This window comes from Cylas formicarius, unplaced genomic scaffold, assembly GCF_029955315.1.
Source record: "Cylas formicarius isolate icCylForm1 unplaced genomic scaffold, icCylForm1.1 PGA_scaffold_120__1_contigs__length_32141, whole genome shotgun sequence".
Lineage (NCBI taxonomy): Eukaryota > Metazoa > Arthropoda > Insecta > Coleoptera > Brentidae > Cylas > Cylas formicarius.
This window is the reverse complement of record NW_026844219.1, coordinates 13,675-32,141: the sequence shown is the minus strand read 5'-3', so window position 1 is coordinate 32,141 and position 18,467 is coordinate 13,675. Positions and strand designations below refer to the sequence as shown.

General features: G+C 38.0%; 1 protein-coding gene and 1 long non-coding RNA gene across 2 annotated transcripts; one reads left to right on the top strand and one right to left on the bottom strand.

The window, feature by feature from the left end:
* Positions 1-10,798: 10,798 nt before the first annotated feature.
* LOC132708473 (uncharacterized) lies at positions 10,799-17,172 on the bottom strand. Its single transcript, XR_009619960.1, has 4 exons — positions 15,714-17,172; positions 15,590-15,653; positions 15,205-15,533; positions 10,799-11,374 (listed from the first exon to the last, which is right to left on the bottom strand). It is a non-coding gene; the product is annotated as an uncharacterized LOC132708473 (long non-coding RNA).
* On the top strand, positions 16,173-17,287 carry LOC132708472 (uncharacterized). Its single transcript, XM_060680812.1, has 2 exons — positions 16,173-16,311; positions 16,971-17,287. Exons 1-2 carry the CDS (start codon positions 16,266-16,268, stop codon positions 17,285-17,287), a joined length of 363 nt encoding a protein of 120 aa, XP_060536795.1. The 5' UTR covers positions 16,173-16,265.
* The last annotated feature ends 1,180 nt before the right edge of the window (positions 17,288-18,467 follow it).

Sequence of the window (18,467 nt, the reverse complement as noted above, 5' to 3'; positions counted from 1 at the left end):
CTTCATCGCGGTCGAGGATAATTTCGTCGCCATGATCCCGTTTCAGTATCAACTCACAGCTCTCTTCTTCGTTCGAATAGGTCACCTCGATACTGCTCCCGATGTAGACTGTTATGTCGTTCCAGAACATGATTTCTCCCACCTCGTCCTCCAGAAAGAACAAAAAATCCCAAAAATCCTGGACTTGAAAATCTATGTGCTTGTTCTTGAAGATGAAACGGACACCTGAATTCTTTATTTCGAAAATCGTGTTTTCATCGATAGTGACCACTTTGTTACACATTGTGACAAACAGACTGACTTCGGTATCAAATTCAAATGTACTTATATATCAACAACCCCCCACTATCGGTGTAATTAAGAGAGATATTTACATTTAGTCAATTTGAATAAGCATTTTGTCAAAAGAAGCAAACAAGCGCACGTAGTTACATATAGCGGGATTAAAATAGTTTTTCGACCTGCCGAGATGTTGTATTCGTTACCGCAAATGTCGTTAACGCCGCCGCTGGTGTTATTGGAATTCTTGATAGCGATCGTTTGCCATTCGCCGTGGTCTTCGTAGCTCCGGTTCGCGAAAACGAAACGTACCTTGTAATTTAAATACGGCTTATCTGCGGTAGTGTTATTCGACAATGTCTCGCTAAAAGTTTGTAGCTTGTCGATTCCGTTGACCTGAGCGAGTTGCATACGCGTCCACGTATCGGGCCAAATGCACCGATTATTATGATTTTTGAAACAAACGAACGCTTCAATCACATCCTTAGGTTTATGTATATAGAAAACGTTTTGTACCACAGCCGACAACAAAACAAAGTGAGCACTTAACAAAACCATGTTTCTAGCCCGAATGAATCTATCCTAGATCTCGGTAACTGCTTTTATAACACTCAAACAATAATGACATTTATTCTGGGGAGGTGCCGGGCCGTCGATATGCATTTTGCTGTCCGGTCTGTTATAGTGAACAAAGCAGGGCAAATGAGTTTGCAATTCAAAATTGTTGCGATGTCGTACTGGTAACTTATGCCACATATTTAACAAATCGTGCGGTCTCACATGCTCCAAGAAATGTTGCACAGGAATCAATTCAAGTTGATCGGTATCCAAGCTTCTAAAATCGTCGAAGAAAACTAACTTCTTATTCATTGTTGTGAAAGATCGATAACTTTCTTAACAAATCCCTAATTTGTTTAAAGACACTCTCTGTGGGACAATTAATTGCGACAAGACTCAAGTCTATTTCACCGACTCTCGTTAATTTATTCAAAAATTCGTTGTATTCGTAATACGTTTTCTCTTTGAAAAAATACAAATGTCCGTTGGTGTATCGAAACGCGCCCGACAAATCGTCGGGCAGACCCGGAAACAGTTCCGTAGTAAAACCGTGTTCACTCGCACTCAAAGAACACTCGTCTATTTCTGCATAGTAGCGTTTACCGTAAAATATATACGTTCGACCGCCATACGTATTAAAAATAGCGTTCACTGTTTTACCCGCAGGCACACCCAGTCGCTGGACGCTTTGTCGGTCGCCCACTACCGTGAAACTCGGGAAGTGAAGTAAATAAAACGAATCACCGGTGACTACCAAAAGTTGTCCGTTGGGTCTCTGGTAGATATGCGAAATAGGAGCGTAAATAGGGACATAATCTGATATCATTTTAGGTTCCATGTAGACTTTATCACCTAATCTTATTATCCAAACCCATTTGTCGTAAAATAGATACATATGATGGTTAGACGTAACCAAAAATATGGATGGATTTACGTGACACAAATCTGGTACTTTTGTTTCGTTTTTTCCCTATCGGAGGTTTCGTAGTTGTGGTAGTAGTGGTAGTTGATGTTGTTGTGGTCGGAGTTGTTACGCGGGCGGTGGTTGTGGTTTTTTTACCATATAAACGTTGAAGACCTGCAACATCGTCGTATGACAATGTCTTAGAATTTAAGCTATACCAAGGGTACATAATGGCATTGCGATCGTTACTGTGCGCCAAACCCAACGTATGTCCAATTTCGTGGAACAACACAGTAAACAAGCTCGTTTTTCCTCCGGGCGCAGGCACTTCTAAACCGTAGTACCAATCTTCGGATTTATCCAAATGAACTTCCACGCACTCTTGTTGTTGATTTGGAAAAAAATGCATGTCCTAATATGTTACCCCTTCCGTCAAAAGCAAAAGGACAGGATTCGTTCCCTTTACATCTTATGCTTTGTCTGTGGGTAGTATATTTGTCAGACATCAAAATCATTATATCCGGCTCTGAATAATTTAAGAAAAAATTTAAATTTGATTCATCACTCCATATTTTAAAAACCTCGGTTGCCAGCACTTTTAACTCTTGATAGTGACTGGGCGGTACTTGAATATACCAATTTAAATCCGTTTTCTGCCATCGCGAAACAGTCGTGAAGGCATTTTCTATTACACCACATCGGGGTTTATTTATTAGTTCGACGGTTTCGTTATTAAGAGTACCATCCACCGGTAAATTATAGAAATCCTGAAAATCCATTAGGGCACGTTGCAAACTCGACGCATTGATCTGCGTTAAAGATTCGTTGTCGTTAGGTGAAAGGAATCCGAATTTTTGTAAATATTCAATCACACCTTCCTCGGGCAGCGCGGCGACTATCGTCGACACGTCCGAACAGGTAGTAAAGACAGCGTAGCATAGCAACAAGACTCTCATCTCGTTCAAGGTCAGTAAAATACTAAAATGTATTCGGTTCCTAGCTAATCTTTTATAGGTAAAATAACAAAGAGAAGTGATGAACCAAACGCTTTTAGTCGCTATTTTGCGTGAGATGACGCAGAATATTACTCGAGAAATGGAACGAAAAAAGAATTATACTTCAATAGATTACAGTTTCGCAGTTTGTATTCATATCATAGCATTAGCGTGCTTTATTTTTACGTGTAAATGTATTATTAATTTTTTTGGATTGAAATAAAAAGTCTTATTTAAATAAAGAAAGTTTTATTTCATACAGGGATCCTTGAATACAACCAATTATATAAAAGGGCAGAATTTCTCAACGCGCACATGCGCAGTCTTCCTCCGGAGTGAAACATGCAATGGGCGTGATCCGGTTGAAATTTCGGCGGATTCAACCAATTATCATCATCGAATTTCTCCACGTTAATGACTCTGCATGCGACATCCTCCTGATCCATTTTCGACATTAAAAATTCCATTTTTGATCTTCCTCTCACGTATATCAAGTCAGCATTTTCTATCAGTAGTCCGATCAACGTATCAATGTCGGAATATTGAACAAAACCAGAACTGTATTTGAGACCGTGATGATATTGTTCGAGCCAGCGTACCGTTCTTTTTTCTGCACCGGTCAACGTGCAATATTCACGCGGCGGTTTCAAAACGTAATGACTAATTTGACATCCATTGTAGACAGCCATTTCTTTAACGACAAATCCATCTTCTAACTGGAAGCCTTGAATATCTACCGCAACGATGCGCATTTTTAATATGACTGGTTAAGATTAGGTTCCTCCGGCGGTATTTATGTTAGATTTCGAACAATCTCGCTGAGCGGTAGTTGTTCCACGATACAATCGTGAATGATGATGCAATAGGCACGTGTATTCGCGGGAAATCCCTTTTTTGCTTCGATGTCTAACTTTACGTCGACAGTGCTGGATTTTACACTGTCGTTTCTTCGAGAACAGTCAATGACGAAAATCGCGCAGTTTTTGAAAGCCATATAGTCAAGCAACGCAGTTTTTTCCTCACATCCCTTATAACTGGGGTAGAAATCCGTGTAATTGTGATGCGCTTCCACGAAGTCATTCTTTTCAAAATCTAATCGTAAACGTTCGTGAGGGTAATATTCTCCGTTTAGTGTTAATCTTATATCCGTTACGTCGACGTGATCGAAAAGCGTCGCATTTTTCGCTTCGTTGTCTTTGCGATTTGTTTGAAAAGCGACTATTACGTATCGGGGGCTTTCGATAGCCGCGCACGTCTTGACAGACCAAATTTCTTTGGTAGAGCCCGCGGTTAGGGCAGGATATTCATGAAGTTCCCATCGTCTATAGGGTATCAATATGGGTTGATCTAATCTAATCGATTTCAGCAGAGCCAATTTGATTTCGTCGTTTGGAAATATGTGCTTGACCCTAAGATCGACACTATCAATTTTTAATTCCGCCGTTGTTTTAATTGCACTGGCCGCAACACCGCCCATTGGTTTAATTATCATACAATTTTTGTCATGTCTGGCTCTTACCAATCTTATGGTTTGTTTTCCACAAGTTATCATATTATAATCATTAAATATGTTTAAAAAGTGTCGTAACGGGATTCGCATGCTAAAATGTCCATTTTCTGTATCGTGAATCGCATTTTCAGGGAAATTCCAGCCGGAAATATCTAGATGCGATGAGTCATCTTTCGAGTAACATAGATAACCTCTAATCGTACTAACTATACCCGGATCACGCACGCTATCCACTTCTTTCCCATTCAGCTCGTACGATATAGTTTCAAAAAAAAATGCTCCTGCATTGTTTACAAATTGCACTTGGTCGGTTCCCGTGAGACGTTTCAGCGATCCCTTAATGCAAATAGCAGCGTCGTACATAAGCAGCCAGGCATCTCCTTGATTGATCGTGATCTCAATGGTGTCGTTGTTCAAAAAAGATTTCACAAAGGGATGATAGGTGCGGGTCTCCACGCGCTGGATAGATTCATCAAATTTTGGCTTTCTGTGTATGTCGAATATTTGATTCGATAACATCGTAGCCCAGTGATCGGAGAAATTGTTTGTTGCTCAATGTAAGACGACCTTTACGGATACGCCTCGGTTTTGTTACTAACCCTACCGTTTGGATGTTCGCTTTTTTATATTCACCAGCGTCTCCGATTGAGTTGAAAATCAACATTACGTTAATTTTTTAAGTTCCAATCTAATGATGATTTCTTCACCTCGGAAATTAACCAACTCAAAATTTTGATCCAGAACCTGTAGGGTAATGTTGTAGATTTGTCGTTTGTTTACTGGCAAGTACGTTAGATATTTAGGAGTTTCGTCGATGGCGTACCCCGGATCGACGGACAAGGCAAACTCGTAAATTGTGTGCGAAGGTCTGTCGTTGTAGAACGCTCCAGACGTTATGTTACTATCTACATGTATCGTTCGCACTTTTATTATATCCACGGGTAAATCTGAGGAATGCATAATATTGGGCTCCAAAATTTTCTGTGAAAACCCCAATAATTTTCCGATACTGTCCGAGTGTTGTTTAAAGTTTACCCCGTATACGGGGCTGTAGATTTCACACTTTATCGTATTATTGTTGGGTTTGATTGATATCTCCTCTATTAACTTTGGGATCGTATTCTTCTCTTCCTTATTTTTTGGCAGATGTTCGTTAATGTAGGTTTCAATGTCGCTAATTTCATAGGACCCGGTCGGAATTTCAATTACGTTTTCTTTATTGTTACCATCGAAGTAGTAAAATTTATTCGAACCCTTATCTATGTTGGGAATGTTGTTGTAAGAGTGGAATCCAATCAGCGCTAAACCGTACTCTACATCTTCATCCAACTGCAGCGGATTGACAAAGTCGATGGATAATGTCGACGTGTTCCCTTTTAACGTAAATATGATCGACATGTTGACTGCTTATAGGTCCGCGATTTCAGTCCTTTTTATAGAGAAATTGCAAACACAAATGACCGCAATTGTATTGCGTAAACTTTTGATATCTATCGTGATTATAGTAGATATTGGCGCTGTTGCCGAAATATTTAACAAGTTCCGCGGGTGGTTTAAGGTTACCGAAACTGTCAAAATACTCAACATCGTTTCCCTTCCTCTTTTTGTATGCTACCCAGTGGGTTCCTCTATTTCGACGAACATCCAAATTTACGATTCCGCATTCTTGCGATCTGATTCGACGGGGTAAACTATCTCGCATAAAAACACCCCTGAAGTGAGGAATTTTTAATTTGCGCGCCAGAGATATTAAATCGACGTCGTATAGAGCCCTTCTGGGTAGCTTTATTGGGAGTTTTTTTGTTTCTTCAGATAAAGACCGAATCCGCCGCGCGGACTCTTTTTCAAGAATAGACCCGATCCCTTTTTTCCAATCTCTTCCATAGCTCGGTTATGGCGGTTGTCCTCTTCGAGTTTCTTTCGTGCGTTTTTCGCATCGATGACAGTTTTAGCGATAGCAGCGGCTCCGCCCGAGAGCGAACCTAAAGCCCCTAGCGCTCCTAATAACGGTAAAAGTGGTAAAATACCGCCCGATTTTGATTCGAACGGTATAATTCTAGGTACCCTAATTTTTTTACGTCCTCCCGCTTTTCTTACAGCGGCTCTGCCAGCTCGAAGCGCTTCCAGTGCCGATCTTCTAAGCATTTTAGGGTTATCGATATGAAACAATTGTTTCTTCTTTAATGCATTGCGAACCTTTTTCACGACACCCTGTCGAAACGAAACAGAGGGACGCCGTTGTTGACCCATACCGAGCTTACGTTTAGTTTTCATAGTCGCGGTGACAAAGAATGCGGCAGCTTTTTCACCAAACTTTGCGTCTTTAGATTTTACTCGCTGCCACGCACGCGTTTCCAATTCTTTATCCGCTTTATGACGTTCGTCTAACGATTTGTTTTGCGAATAGGCAATGTCGTGTACCTTACACGCAGCGTCCAAAGGATTCACCCCGCTATCGCCTCGGTTCAAGCGTTTTTCCAATTTTGTACCGGGACCGCAAAACTGGTAACCCGGAATGTGTACTTCAAAAGGTAACTTGTTAATAAGCGTGTTAACGAGACCACTTCCGGACGCGAAGCATAACATACTAATTAAAGGAAATTGCTTGTGTCGTATATATATACGAGGTGTCTCGAATAAACATTGTAGTCATGCGGGTGGTGCAGCAGAAACTCAAGCTCCCCATCGATAATTTAGATTTGGTTTGCGGAGATGGTTTCTTTAACAAAAGCAAACACGGTCAACTGCTACCCAATTCATTTAGGGCGGTGTTTTGCGGACCTAGCGGTTGCGGCAAAACCAACACCATGTTAGCGCTACTCTTTAACCCCAACGGGGCAAGTTTCGAAAATGTTTACGTCTACTCAAAGTCGTTGTATCAACCAAAATATCAACTGTTATCTCGCGTATTGAGCAATGTCAAAGGAGTTGGATATTATCCCTACAGTGAAAGAGACTCGATAATCGACCCCAGCGACGCGAAAGAGAATTCTCTGTTTATTTTCGACGACGTGGCGTGCGACAAGCAAGATAAAATTCGCGAGTATTTTTCGATGTGCCGACACAAGGCCATCGACGCTATTTATCTCTGTCAGACATACTCCAAGGTACCCAAGCAATTGATACGTGACAATTGCAATATTGTCGCGTTGTTTAAACAGGATGACATGAATTTACGTCACGTTTATGATGAACATGTCTCACCCGACGTTTCATACGACACGTTTAAACAAATTTGTTCCGAGTGCTGGAAAGAAAAGTACGGCTGTTTGATAATTGTCAAAGATTTCGACGTAAAAAACGGACGCTACCGCAAGGGTTTCGATAAATATATAAAAGTCGATATTTAATTGTCGATAGAAACAGTCATGAAGGCGACGTCCGCCGACATCGCCGACGCGGCGCTAAAAAAAAAAGTAAACGAGTTGTCTAGATCTATTCGAAAGAAGTATTTAACATTAAAATTGGGTAAGAGCGAAGAGGATGCGTCAATTCGGAAGCTTTTCAAACCCGTCAGCGAGCCGCTAGAACGTATAGCAAAAATAAAGCTATCACCGTCACCGGCAGAAATAAAAACTGAACGTCGAGGTGTCAAGCGGGAACACAAAAAGGAACCGAACGAAGAAACAAAAAATAAGGTTAACGTATCATTTTTGCCTATGGAAGAAATTCAGGAAACGCCGGATCCCAATAAGAGCGTTGAGATGCAAAATATCGATGAGGAGGAAGATGATGTGTTTGACACATCGAGCGTGGCCAACGCATCCCTTCAATCATACCTGGAACAATATCCAGAAATTTCCCATTCATATATTCAAAATTTATGGGTAAAATCGCCCGACACCGATATTGTTTACGGACCCGTTTACGACAAAATATCATCCAAATGGTTTCTCGGCAATAAATCGCTGGATTTTCATCAAGGATCTGGCGATATTATTGTAGACGGCGAGAGATATTCCGGTACCCGCGGCTTGTATAATTTGGTGTTTTTGAAAGATCCCATAGCATACACAAAAGACGATTTGGCACAATATAAAAAAATAATGGAGGCTACCCAGGTGCACAGGGACGCGATCGGACGTTTGAAAGGCGCATCGACTGTACCAAAATATACCAAGGTCATCCGACCCTTAATAAAATCTCAGTCGCGTTCGTACTCGTACAGCGGTCAAGGTTATAATATGCGTTATAATGACGCTCCTACTGAATATGTATACTGGGACGACGTCAATGAACTCGTAGAGCGTCTGAAATTACTAATCGCGTCGAAACACGCAGGCAACACGTCTCATGATAACGAAATAGTTTCAATCGTTGAAGAGCTAAAAGAATCAGGTTTTATACGTTAGTTTAACGATGAGTCTGGACAAGTTTGGACGTTCTAGCGCGCTGCGCTCTAAACGACCCTTCACTAATACTGTGATTAGAAGCGCCCTCGACTATATGCCAGACGGAAACGTCAATATGAACAATTTAAAAATTTGCAATGTCCAAACGCCTAGCGATGACGGTGACGTGGCTAACAAAAAATATGTGGATGAGACAAGTAATTTATTAAAAATTGCATTGAGAAAGATTATTGGACAGAAACTCGAAGCGTACACGAAAAGATTACAAATTGAAGACAAAACTAAATTCTCGCGTCTTGAAGAACAACTGAAAATGAGTAGCACTACACTCGAAAATGAAATTATGCAGTTTCGCGAAGTTTTCCACCAAAAGCTAAGCGAAATGAGCGCAAAGAAAGATTTGGAAAAGCACATGACAAAAGTCGCCGTTTTGTCACAGCAATTTCATGATATTGTAACCAAAATGGAGCGACTTACGAACGAAAATGAGAATATAATGAAGGTATTGAAACAAAGGGTTTTAAATCCTCCATCGCAACCGAACACACATTATGAATAAAGAGAAGGTACAACTGGTTCGAGAACTGCACAAGCCGGCACGCAGAAATTATGCTCGCCGCCGGACTATAATACGAGGGATGGATGACCTGTGGCAAGCGGATCTGGCCCAATTAGATCGCTACAGCAAACAAAACAGAAATTTTAAATTCGTGCTGGTTGTGATAGACTGTTTCTCAAAATATGTATGGTGTCGCCCGTTGAAAACCAAAACCGGGGTCGAAGTCGCCAAGGCGTTTTCCAAAATTCTCAAGGACGGACGGCACCCTCAAAACTTGCAAACGGATCTCGGTAAAGAATTTTACAACGACACGTTTCTGAAACTTGTGGATAAGCATAAAATTAACCACTATAGTACGTATAGCATAAAAAAGGCCTCAATTGTCGAACGGGTGATACGTACCCTCAAAGAGAAATTGTTTCGACATTTTTCTTTACGCGGGACGTACAAATGGATCGATGTGCTCGCCTCTATCGTTGATGAATACAATAACACAAAACATAGAACGACGGGTACGAAACCCATCGATGTGAGTAAGAGCAACGAAAAGAGAATTTTGAAAACCGCGTATAGTAGCATAAAAATATTCGGTCCTCGTAAACTTAAAGTCGGCGACATCGTTAGAATCAGCAAAGTCAAGCACGTTTTCAACAAAGGTTATACACCGAATTGGACCACGGAATTGTTTAAAATTGTTAAAGTACGGGTTACTAACCCCGTAACGTATTTGCTTCAAGATATGCAGGGTAAACCCATAATGGGCGGATTTTATGAAGAAGAATTGCAGAAGACAGTTAACCCGGACTTATATCTCGTCGAAAAGGTGTTGCGCAGACGAGGCAATATGGTTCTCGTGCGCTGGTTGGGATTGGATAAGTCGCACGATTCGTGGGTAGACAACGTAGACGTTTTGAAATAAATTTAGTCTCGATTTAGAAGTTCTGACATAAATACGTGTATATGATGGCTCAAGAGAAAATTGTGACATCCAACGAATTGTATAATTTATTGGAAAATTTCGAGTTGCAATTTCCTTCATCAGAAGTGCTCCCGTCCAGCTTCGTTCCTGTAGAGCAACAAACCAAAAAATCTGCGACCAAACGAAAACAAAGTGCGTCGGTCGTATCCCGCAAGAAGAAGAAGAAAACTACCACAAGTGAAGCGTTTGCAGCTCCAACGTCATCCGCTGATTGGCTCGAAGTGTTCACGGACGGTAGAGAAAAAAGTGTCATTTGTGAGGCATTCAATTTAAAAAGAAACTTGGCGTCTCAGTTGTCGGGATTAGAGTGCAATATCAACGAAATTGAAACACAAATTGCGCTTTTTAATACAGACTTGCAAGTGGCGCGGATGCAAGCTCAAGAGTGCAAAAGAAAACTAGAACAATTTAATAATTTAGCATTTAACGAAATTGTAAAATAGTAATAATGTATATAATAAATAAATTATACAATTACAAACTTCTGTGTAATTATTATGCGGTGTTGTGGTGGTGGTAAAAAAGAAAATAGCGTCTAAATATATACATGTTTATTCTTGTTGCAATACAATGGCATACAATCAATACATAAAAGTCTTATCTACAGTTACATATGTTATAATAAAACCACAGTATTAATAGTTCAATGTGCTATCAGAAAAGCGTAACTTTTTTCCATATTTTCTCTCATCGTGAAGCATTAAATTACATTCATCTTCAGTTTCTACAGTGAACAAAACTTCTTCAAAGCAGCTTTGACACCAAAATTGTTTATCGTGATATACATCATTCAAATTATTTATATCCAGCTGTAAATGATAGTGATCCAATAAAAGTCTAAAATTTTTCTTTTTAAATTTTTTAACTACTTGAAATATAAAGTGACAAGATTTACAAACTAAAATTTCCGAATATTTTATCCTGTAATAACTGACCCATAAACAGTAAGCGGATTCTCCGTCAAAATCAATGGTTGGAGTTGCCAAAATGCTATTTCTGTAAGACGATCCAAATCTCTTATTCAACAGAATGAATTCTAAATTTAATAAAGAATTGCCATCAGACTGGAGCGCTAATTGTTTAAGGTACCTCCATCTATATTTCGAATAATATTTAAATATTAGTATCGTTAGTTTCCAAGGCAAAGGTGACTCAAGCAAAAAATCAGCACTACACCTAATATTTTCGCAAATTGTTATAATACAAAGGCTTTCTAATGTAAGTTGTTTGACCATAATCTGTAACAAAAATATATTAAAAAATAATTAGGGCACTTTATAATGTCCCCACGGAAGCGTTTCATATGAATTCGGCAAAAGATAACGTTTATCGTCTAAAGGACTCAAGGCAACTTTTGTTTGTTCGATGCTAAATACATTGTGAGTGTATGAACGAATGGTTCGTTGAGTGGCGTACTTTTCCCTAAAATTTGTTAAGCATTCTACGTAGTCATCAAATGAAATTTTATTTTTTACAATATTGTACTGAATACCCTTTGACTTTTTAACTACCGAACCCGTTAAAATTTTGAAAGTATACATTTTCGACCTTAACCCCGCATAATGACTAATGATGGTGCCATTAGTCTCATCCTTCATCAACCCCAAAACCTTTTTGTTGATTTGCGGTATATTATAGGGATTGTCATTAGGATAATCAGACGTGTCAAATTTTGTTAAATCGGCCTTAATAACGCTTTCATATGCGTCATAACATTTGATATTATAAATGAAACTGTCCGTATCCATGTATTGAATTTTACATTTTTCGGGACCCAAATTTGGAAGCATGTAATTATAATGAAACTCGTACATGGTCGTTTTCGACAAATCCAATATGGACATTCCAATATAAAGTGGCTTATTAAAGCAAAGTTCCGATTTTTTTAATTCTATAAGCAACAAATTGTTATCAAGTATGGTTCTACTGTGAAATCTAGGACTAGAAATTAAATTTTTCGCACCGTAGCGACCATCCCACGCTTTAACAAATTTAACAATACGATGCTTGCGAATGTTTTCCATTGTTTTACCGTAAGCGGCATTATTAAACAATTTGTATAAATTTATACCAAATTTTGTCTTTGCTTGGGTTCTTAATTTATTATTATGATCGATATAACATTTCAACCAACGAGATTGGTTAAATTTTAATATTTTGTGAATTTTCTTTAGTACGAGACCGTTTTTGAGAGCCTGTTTTAAATTGCGATAGTGTATGACGTATTTTTCTTTATTATACAAAGTAGTCATTAGTTTTGGTAACTTTGAATTGGGGGGCACTCGATGTTCGGCACAAAATGGAAAATCTCTATGTGTGTCATGTAATTTCTGCGGGTATTCCAGGTCTACCTCTAGGATATATCCTTGGGAAGATTCATCTGGAATGTTCATGACATTAAATGAATCAATCTCTTGATGAGACATCCAGTCGAATCCTCCGTAAGGAAGAGGCTCGCACATGGCCTTGCCATAGAGGTTATTGACGTCAAAGTACATGATATAGGAATCATCCCTGGATGAATCGTAGTTGGGCATATATTTATTGTTGGCCTCCGCATATCTACCAACACACACCGAAATTCCACCTCGTATAGCCCGCTCGATAAACATAATTTGGTCAATGTCGCGCAAAAGTTCTAAACGACATTTTGTGAATCTAAGCATGCAATCCCATGTATACCCGGGCATACTGAAATACCACGCCGGATCCAAAACGTGTGTTGCCATACAAGTTTTTCGAAAATTTTCGAATATATCTGCCAGAAGAATAACGTCGGTTTTTAAATACAAATCTGAATACTCGCCTAAATTTTTTATTTCAAACGACTGCCAAACACTTTGTGCGTGGGAATATTTTTCTTCACTAATATTGCTTTCACTTAATTTATTATAGAATTCTTCAATCGGGGGTAAAGTTGTTTCATTTAATTTGTCTATATGGTCGATGTAATCGTAACAAAAAATACCTTTTTGCGACAGTAAATTTAATTTTGATTCGTCGAGATCGGAAAATTCTTTTCTTAAAATATATAGTTCATTTTTATCCATACTGGAAACTAAATTATCCAGAGATGCTCCCAAAAATCTAAACGAATCTATAAATCTAAATTTTATGTTATAATCAGGTTCGAAATATGTAAAAGAGATGTATTTTTCCTTATTAACCGGAACTATGGATACATAGCTTTTTTTTGCTAAAACCGGAAGCAGGAAGTGGCTATCGTATCCAGAAAGGTTCTGGAATACTACGGGCACTACAAATATTTTTTTAAAATTTAAATTACAAGCCTGATGGGCAAAACCTCTAAATTTACCAGTAAAATGATCATGGTCACGAACAATAACATCTTCTTTTAAAAAAGGTTTTTCACAAATATGACAATGACTCGACCTTTGATCTAGACTAATTTCACTATCCATTGGTATAATATCCTTAAATTTTGAACGAACAAATTTTGATAAATTAGATATTTCCTCCACGAACCAATCAATACAATCTAGACCACGATAACTTTTGAAAAATGATATTGAATCATCATAAGAACATTTAAAGTAATATGCAGCACTGTAAGCTTCGTGCTTTTGGTATTTCGAGGTTTTATCTGAAATTTTCAAATTTACTTTTCTCAATTGACTCTCAAAATCGGCGTAAATTACAAACGGAGTCCTTTGTTTATATATATGGTTTCGAAATTCAACGTAATCATATTTGGGAAAAGACACTTTATACTCATTGAAACTGGAACATATTGTTTCATGGTCATGTAGACGAGTTTCGTTATTGAAATAATTCAAACACCTATCGCAAATGTATTTCTTGTGATTATATTTACTGAGCTGTGAGGAAACTAATCGAGACAAATTTTTAATGTAACAATAGTGATATTTTATTTCTTCATAATCATTATCTTGCGGATCAGGATCAAAATCATTAACTTTTGGATAATATTTATTTTGTATTAACAACAAATTTGAATGTTTTTCGCGTTTTTCTTTTGTTAATCGTGCAGGTAACACGGAATAAAAACTAGTTTTTTCATTTTTATTAAGCTCTAAGATATAAACATTGATGGAAATATCATTGTCTTTTTCAAATTTGCTTATTTTATTCATTTCCATAGGTGTTTGTAAATTTTCAGTTTTCAAAACACTTTTGTAGTATGGATATGAAGAGGGTAAATACTGACGAAAACGTGCTGGAAAGAGTCCGCATACAACTGACCAATAAAAACACGCTTGATCGTCATTTCTAATGTTAATACAAGCCCTTTTATTCGCAATTTCTTTAGGCAACTCAACGAAGGATGACCCGTTACCCATTTCAAATTTATTAATGTTAATCTCTAAATAAATAATATTATTTAAAGCCCACCCGGAATCACGTTCCTGAAACTCTGACATTTGATTTAAAATTTTATCTTGCACATTTTCAACAAACCAATCATTCAATTCTGTTCCTAAATCAACTACAGCATTTCCGGTACTCAGATATTTAACATCAACTTCGCCTTGGACATCATTTTTTGCCTTAATAAATTCACCGCAAAATGTGGTATTTACTTTCAGCAATAAAAATTTCTTTAAAATTTGACTAATTTTTTGTTGAAATATTGGACGAGAATCGTTTAAAAATTGAATTAAATCTTTATGAAGTAAATTAATTATGACACCGGTCTGAACTCTTCCCTGGAAACACGACGCTACCGATTCCCATACAACCATTTCATTTGTGTTTGTCTCGCGGCTACTACTTTGTAATCCCAATCCAAAATGCTTATGTTGATAATTAAGAATAATTTTTCTAATAGCTTTCAGATGTTGAATTGTAGTTTGTAATTTTCTTTTTAACCCAATAGAGAAATCCTTTTCGTTAGAAACGATTTGGTTGCAAGATTCAATATTTTTATTTAGTCTCCTAAGCCACACATCACTATCTCTAAGAGTGAACTTGTCGGAAATATGCTTTTTTAATTTTTGTAAGGTTAAAATTAAGATTTGCGCTCTATGAATGATCTGCTTTACGCGCATCGTGGTTTATTAAATATATAACAGTAAATAAGACTTACCCTGTATAATATGTTGATTAATTTTGAATTATTTTGAATTTCTTTAAAGAGTTGGGCTTTCCAATATCTTTGGATCCCTCGTAGACCAGTTTGTACTGCCCCGACGCAAAGTGTTCTAGTCTCGGACGGAAAGCTTCTGTCACGCGAGTAGGAAGAAATACTACGGAATTTTCTAATTGCAGCAACACGGAATTGCCAAATTTTGTATTAACAATTTTGGCTCTAGTAATTTTAAACGGAACGCCTATCGGCAATTCATGCAGTTTGACAATCGGCTGCTCAAAATCACCTTCTGCAAGACAGGTTTGATTCAGTTGACTTAAGTCCATCTATAAATTATTATTAATTATTTTATCTCAAAATTAAAAAAATAAAAAAAACTTACGCTTAAGATTGCTGCTATTCTATTTGCGGTTACGGGTTGAGAGTACTAAGATGATCTTTAGGAACTTTATAAAATAATAACAAATGTTAAAGAATTAAAATAAGACAATAAAAAAGGTACTTACTGCTTTTTTGTACGAACACCAAACCACTAAGTTAGCTTCCACGTTGCACGAATAATACCAAAAACAACTACTGACAAAACAGAGAAAAATGAGATGTATTTATACGGTGCGAGAATACTTTCTAAAAGTTAACAAACGAAGACACCTCCACATGCGTTGCAACAAATTTTTCCCATTACGTTAATCCCACGGAGCAAATATAAAGGGGGCAATTAATTATTATTCTCAACAAGCAAAACAACTTGACATTTAGACTCGGCGCGTTTTGAAATTCCACATCCCATACGGAGATTGTAAAAAATGAAAGCAAGTTGGCCTTGATCTTTTGCGGCAACATACGTTCGTCCAACGTCCGAAACGGTTGCGTTCCCGTGTGAAAGCGTGTTGACCCTGAGACTCCTACCTGCACGGTTGTCTGGCGACAACATCGCGTCTATTCAAATCGGCGTTGGTGCTTGTGGGTAGAAGACCTTTCGACTTTTAATTCAACCATGGAAGGGAGTGCATGTGTATAAATACGTTGCATGTGTATTATAGACTATATTCAGTGCAATGAATAGAGAAGTGCGATGTCCATTTCCCTACGACCCTACAACTGGTAAGTTTTATATTTTAATTACCTTTATACAGTGCGCGTCTTTTCTTGTGGGTTTCAGTTTGGGTTATCACTTTTTTGGTTAGTTTCTACCTGTTTTAAAATATGATACTCATCTTTTTTACGTTGCATAATAACCGATTTAAATTGAGTGTTTTTAATAGCTTTTAAATGACAGTGAATGGAAAAGGGAATTTTGGCTTTTAAAAAATAAACAATTTTTAAATTTGTTTCAAAAATGTTTTATTTTTTGTACTAAAAAATTGCAGTTTGCCTTTTTGACAATAATAATCGAATTAAATTGAGCGTTTTTAATATCTTTTAAATGACAGTGAATAGGGAATTTTGGCTTTTAAAAAATAAACAATTTTTAAAATTACTGAAAGTTTTGTTTCAAAAATGTGCGTTTTATGGGGAAAACGCGAAATATATACATATTTTTGTTTATTTTTTGTACTAAAAAATTGCAGTTTGCCCTTTTGACAATAATACACTTACATTTAAATGACAGTGAATTGAAACGTGAATTTTGGTATGCGCGTATAACTTAAAAAACAATTTTTAAAATTATTTGATAACCCCCCTTTTTGGAAGTTTTGTTTAAAAAAAAAAAATGTGTGTTTTATAGGAAACGCTACATATCATACTTTGTTTTGTTCTAGAAAAAATCGCGGTTTGTCCGTATGACAAGTCGCATATTATGTTGGCGCATCGCTTAGGGCGTCACATATTCAAATCACACAAAGAGTACCGGGGGTTAGAATTCCCGGTACGACATGAAACGACAAGGGAACATCACCAGCAGCAGGAGCAACCCGGTGGATCAAAAGAAACAAAGGAGCAGCAGGAGTACCCGGGTGGGTGGTCGACGGAGTGGGACGGCGAGGAGTGCACTTCGTATTTAGATTTCCTCCGGGAACGGGGAAGAAGAACAACGCAAGGAACAGGAACAATGGGATGGTCGACTGAATCGACATAAAAAGAAGAAGAAACTCCTCGCCAGACCAATTTTATAAATAAAATAAAATGTATTAAAATTCAAGTTTATTTAATTATCCTCCCGATCCACCGCGTCACCGCGCCGCACCGTCACCGCCCTCTACCGGGGGGGCCTACGACGGTCGGAGCGCGCGACATCTAGCAGCGACGGGCGGAACCGGGGCAAAACAGGACGCTACACAAGCTGGCGACATCTAGCAGCGACGGGCGGAACCGGGGCAAAACAGGACACTACACAAGCTGGGTGGGGGGCGGAGCGCACTCTGGTAGACAGGGGGGACACTAGGACGCCACGCGCGGGGGGCCCCCGCTGCGGGGGGGTTAGGAAATTGAGGTTATGTACGGTTTCTGTTGCTTATATCGGCACTATACATCTACTAAAGGAATTTGCAGAAGACGGTAACGCATTAAATGCTAAAAACGTATGCCTGAATCATAATGTTTTAAATGAAGAAAATAAGGCAAACATATTAGGATTCTATGACGCACATCCAGTTTCCTTTATTAGTAGAGTATATGAAGAGACAGGTATTTCTCGGAGATCAATCCACTCAGTTTTGAAATAATATAAATATAATGCATTTTAATTTCGTAAAACTCAAAAACTAAATGCAGAAAAACGTCAAAAGAGGATGCAGTTTTTTTTAATGTTCTTTCATCGCAAGAAAGGGTTGTAATAGACAAAATACGCGATATTGATCTTTAAATAATCCTAGACCAATAGACGAAATGAAAACCCAGGGTCCGATATTTTTAGATCAAAAGTTAACTGGCGATCATTACTTGCAAATTTTAGAGCACAAAAAGAATAATATATAGAAGATTTATCCCTAAATATATCAACGCTGATTATATAGCAGCAAGACGGTGCCCCACCTCACAATGTTGTCAAGTTAAAAATTTTCTTAAAATGGAATATCCCAAGGGTTGGATAGGGAACGGCGGAACTATGGATTGATCAGCCAACAGCCCCGACTTAACATTAATGATTTTTTTCTCTTGGGGACACATAAAAAATCACATGCACAGAACTATTTGCAATAATGTCGTGCAACTTCGGCAAAGGATTTCGAAGGCAGTCAGTTAAGGACAATCCGGAAACGTTACTAAATGCAAGACAACAAAAAACTTACATCCAATTAAAATGTTATTAAGATAAA

Excerpts from the sequence above, each read along its gene's own strand:
- LOC132708472 (XM_060680812.1), top strand. The coding sequence starts at position 16,266 with ATGAATAGAGAAGTGCGATGTCCATTTCCCTACGACCCTACAACTG. Across the intron at positions 16,312-16,970 it reads TCCCTACGACCCTACAACTG|AAAAAATCGCGGTTTGTCCG; the intron begins GTAAGTTTTATA and ends GTTTTGTTCTAG.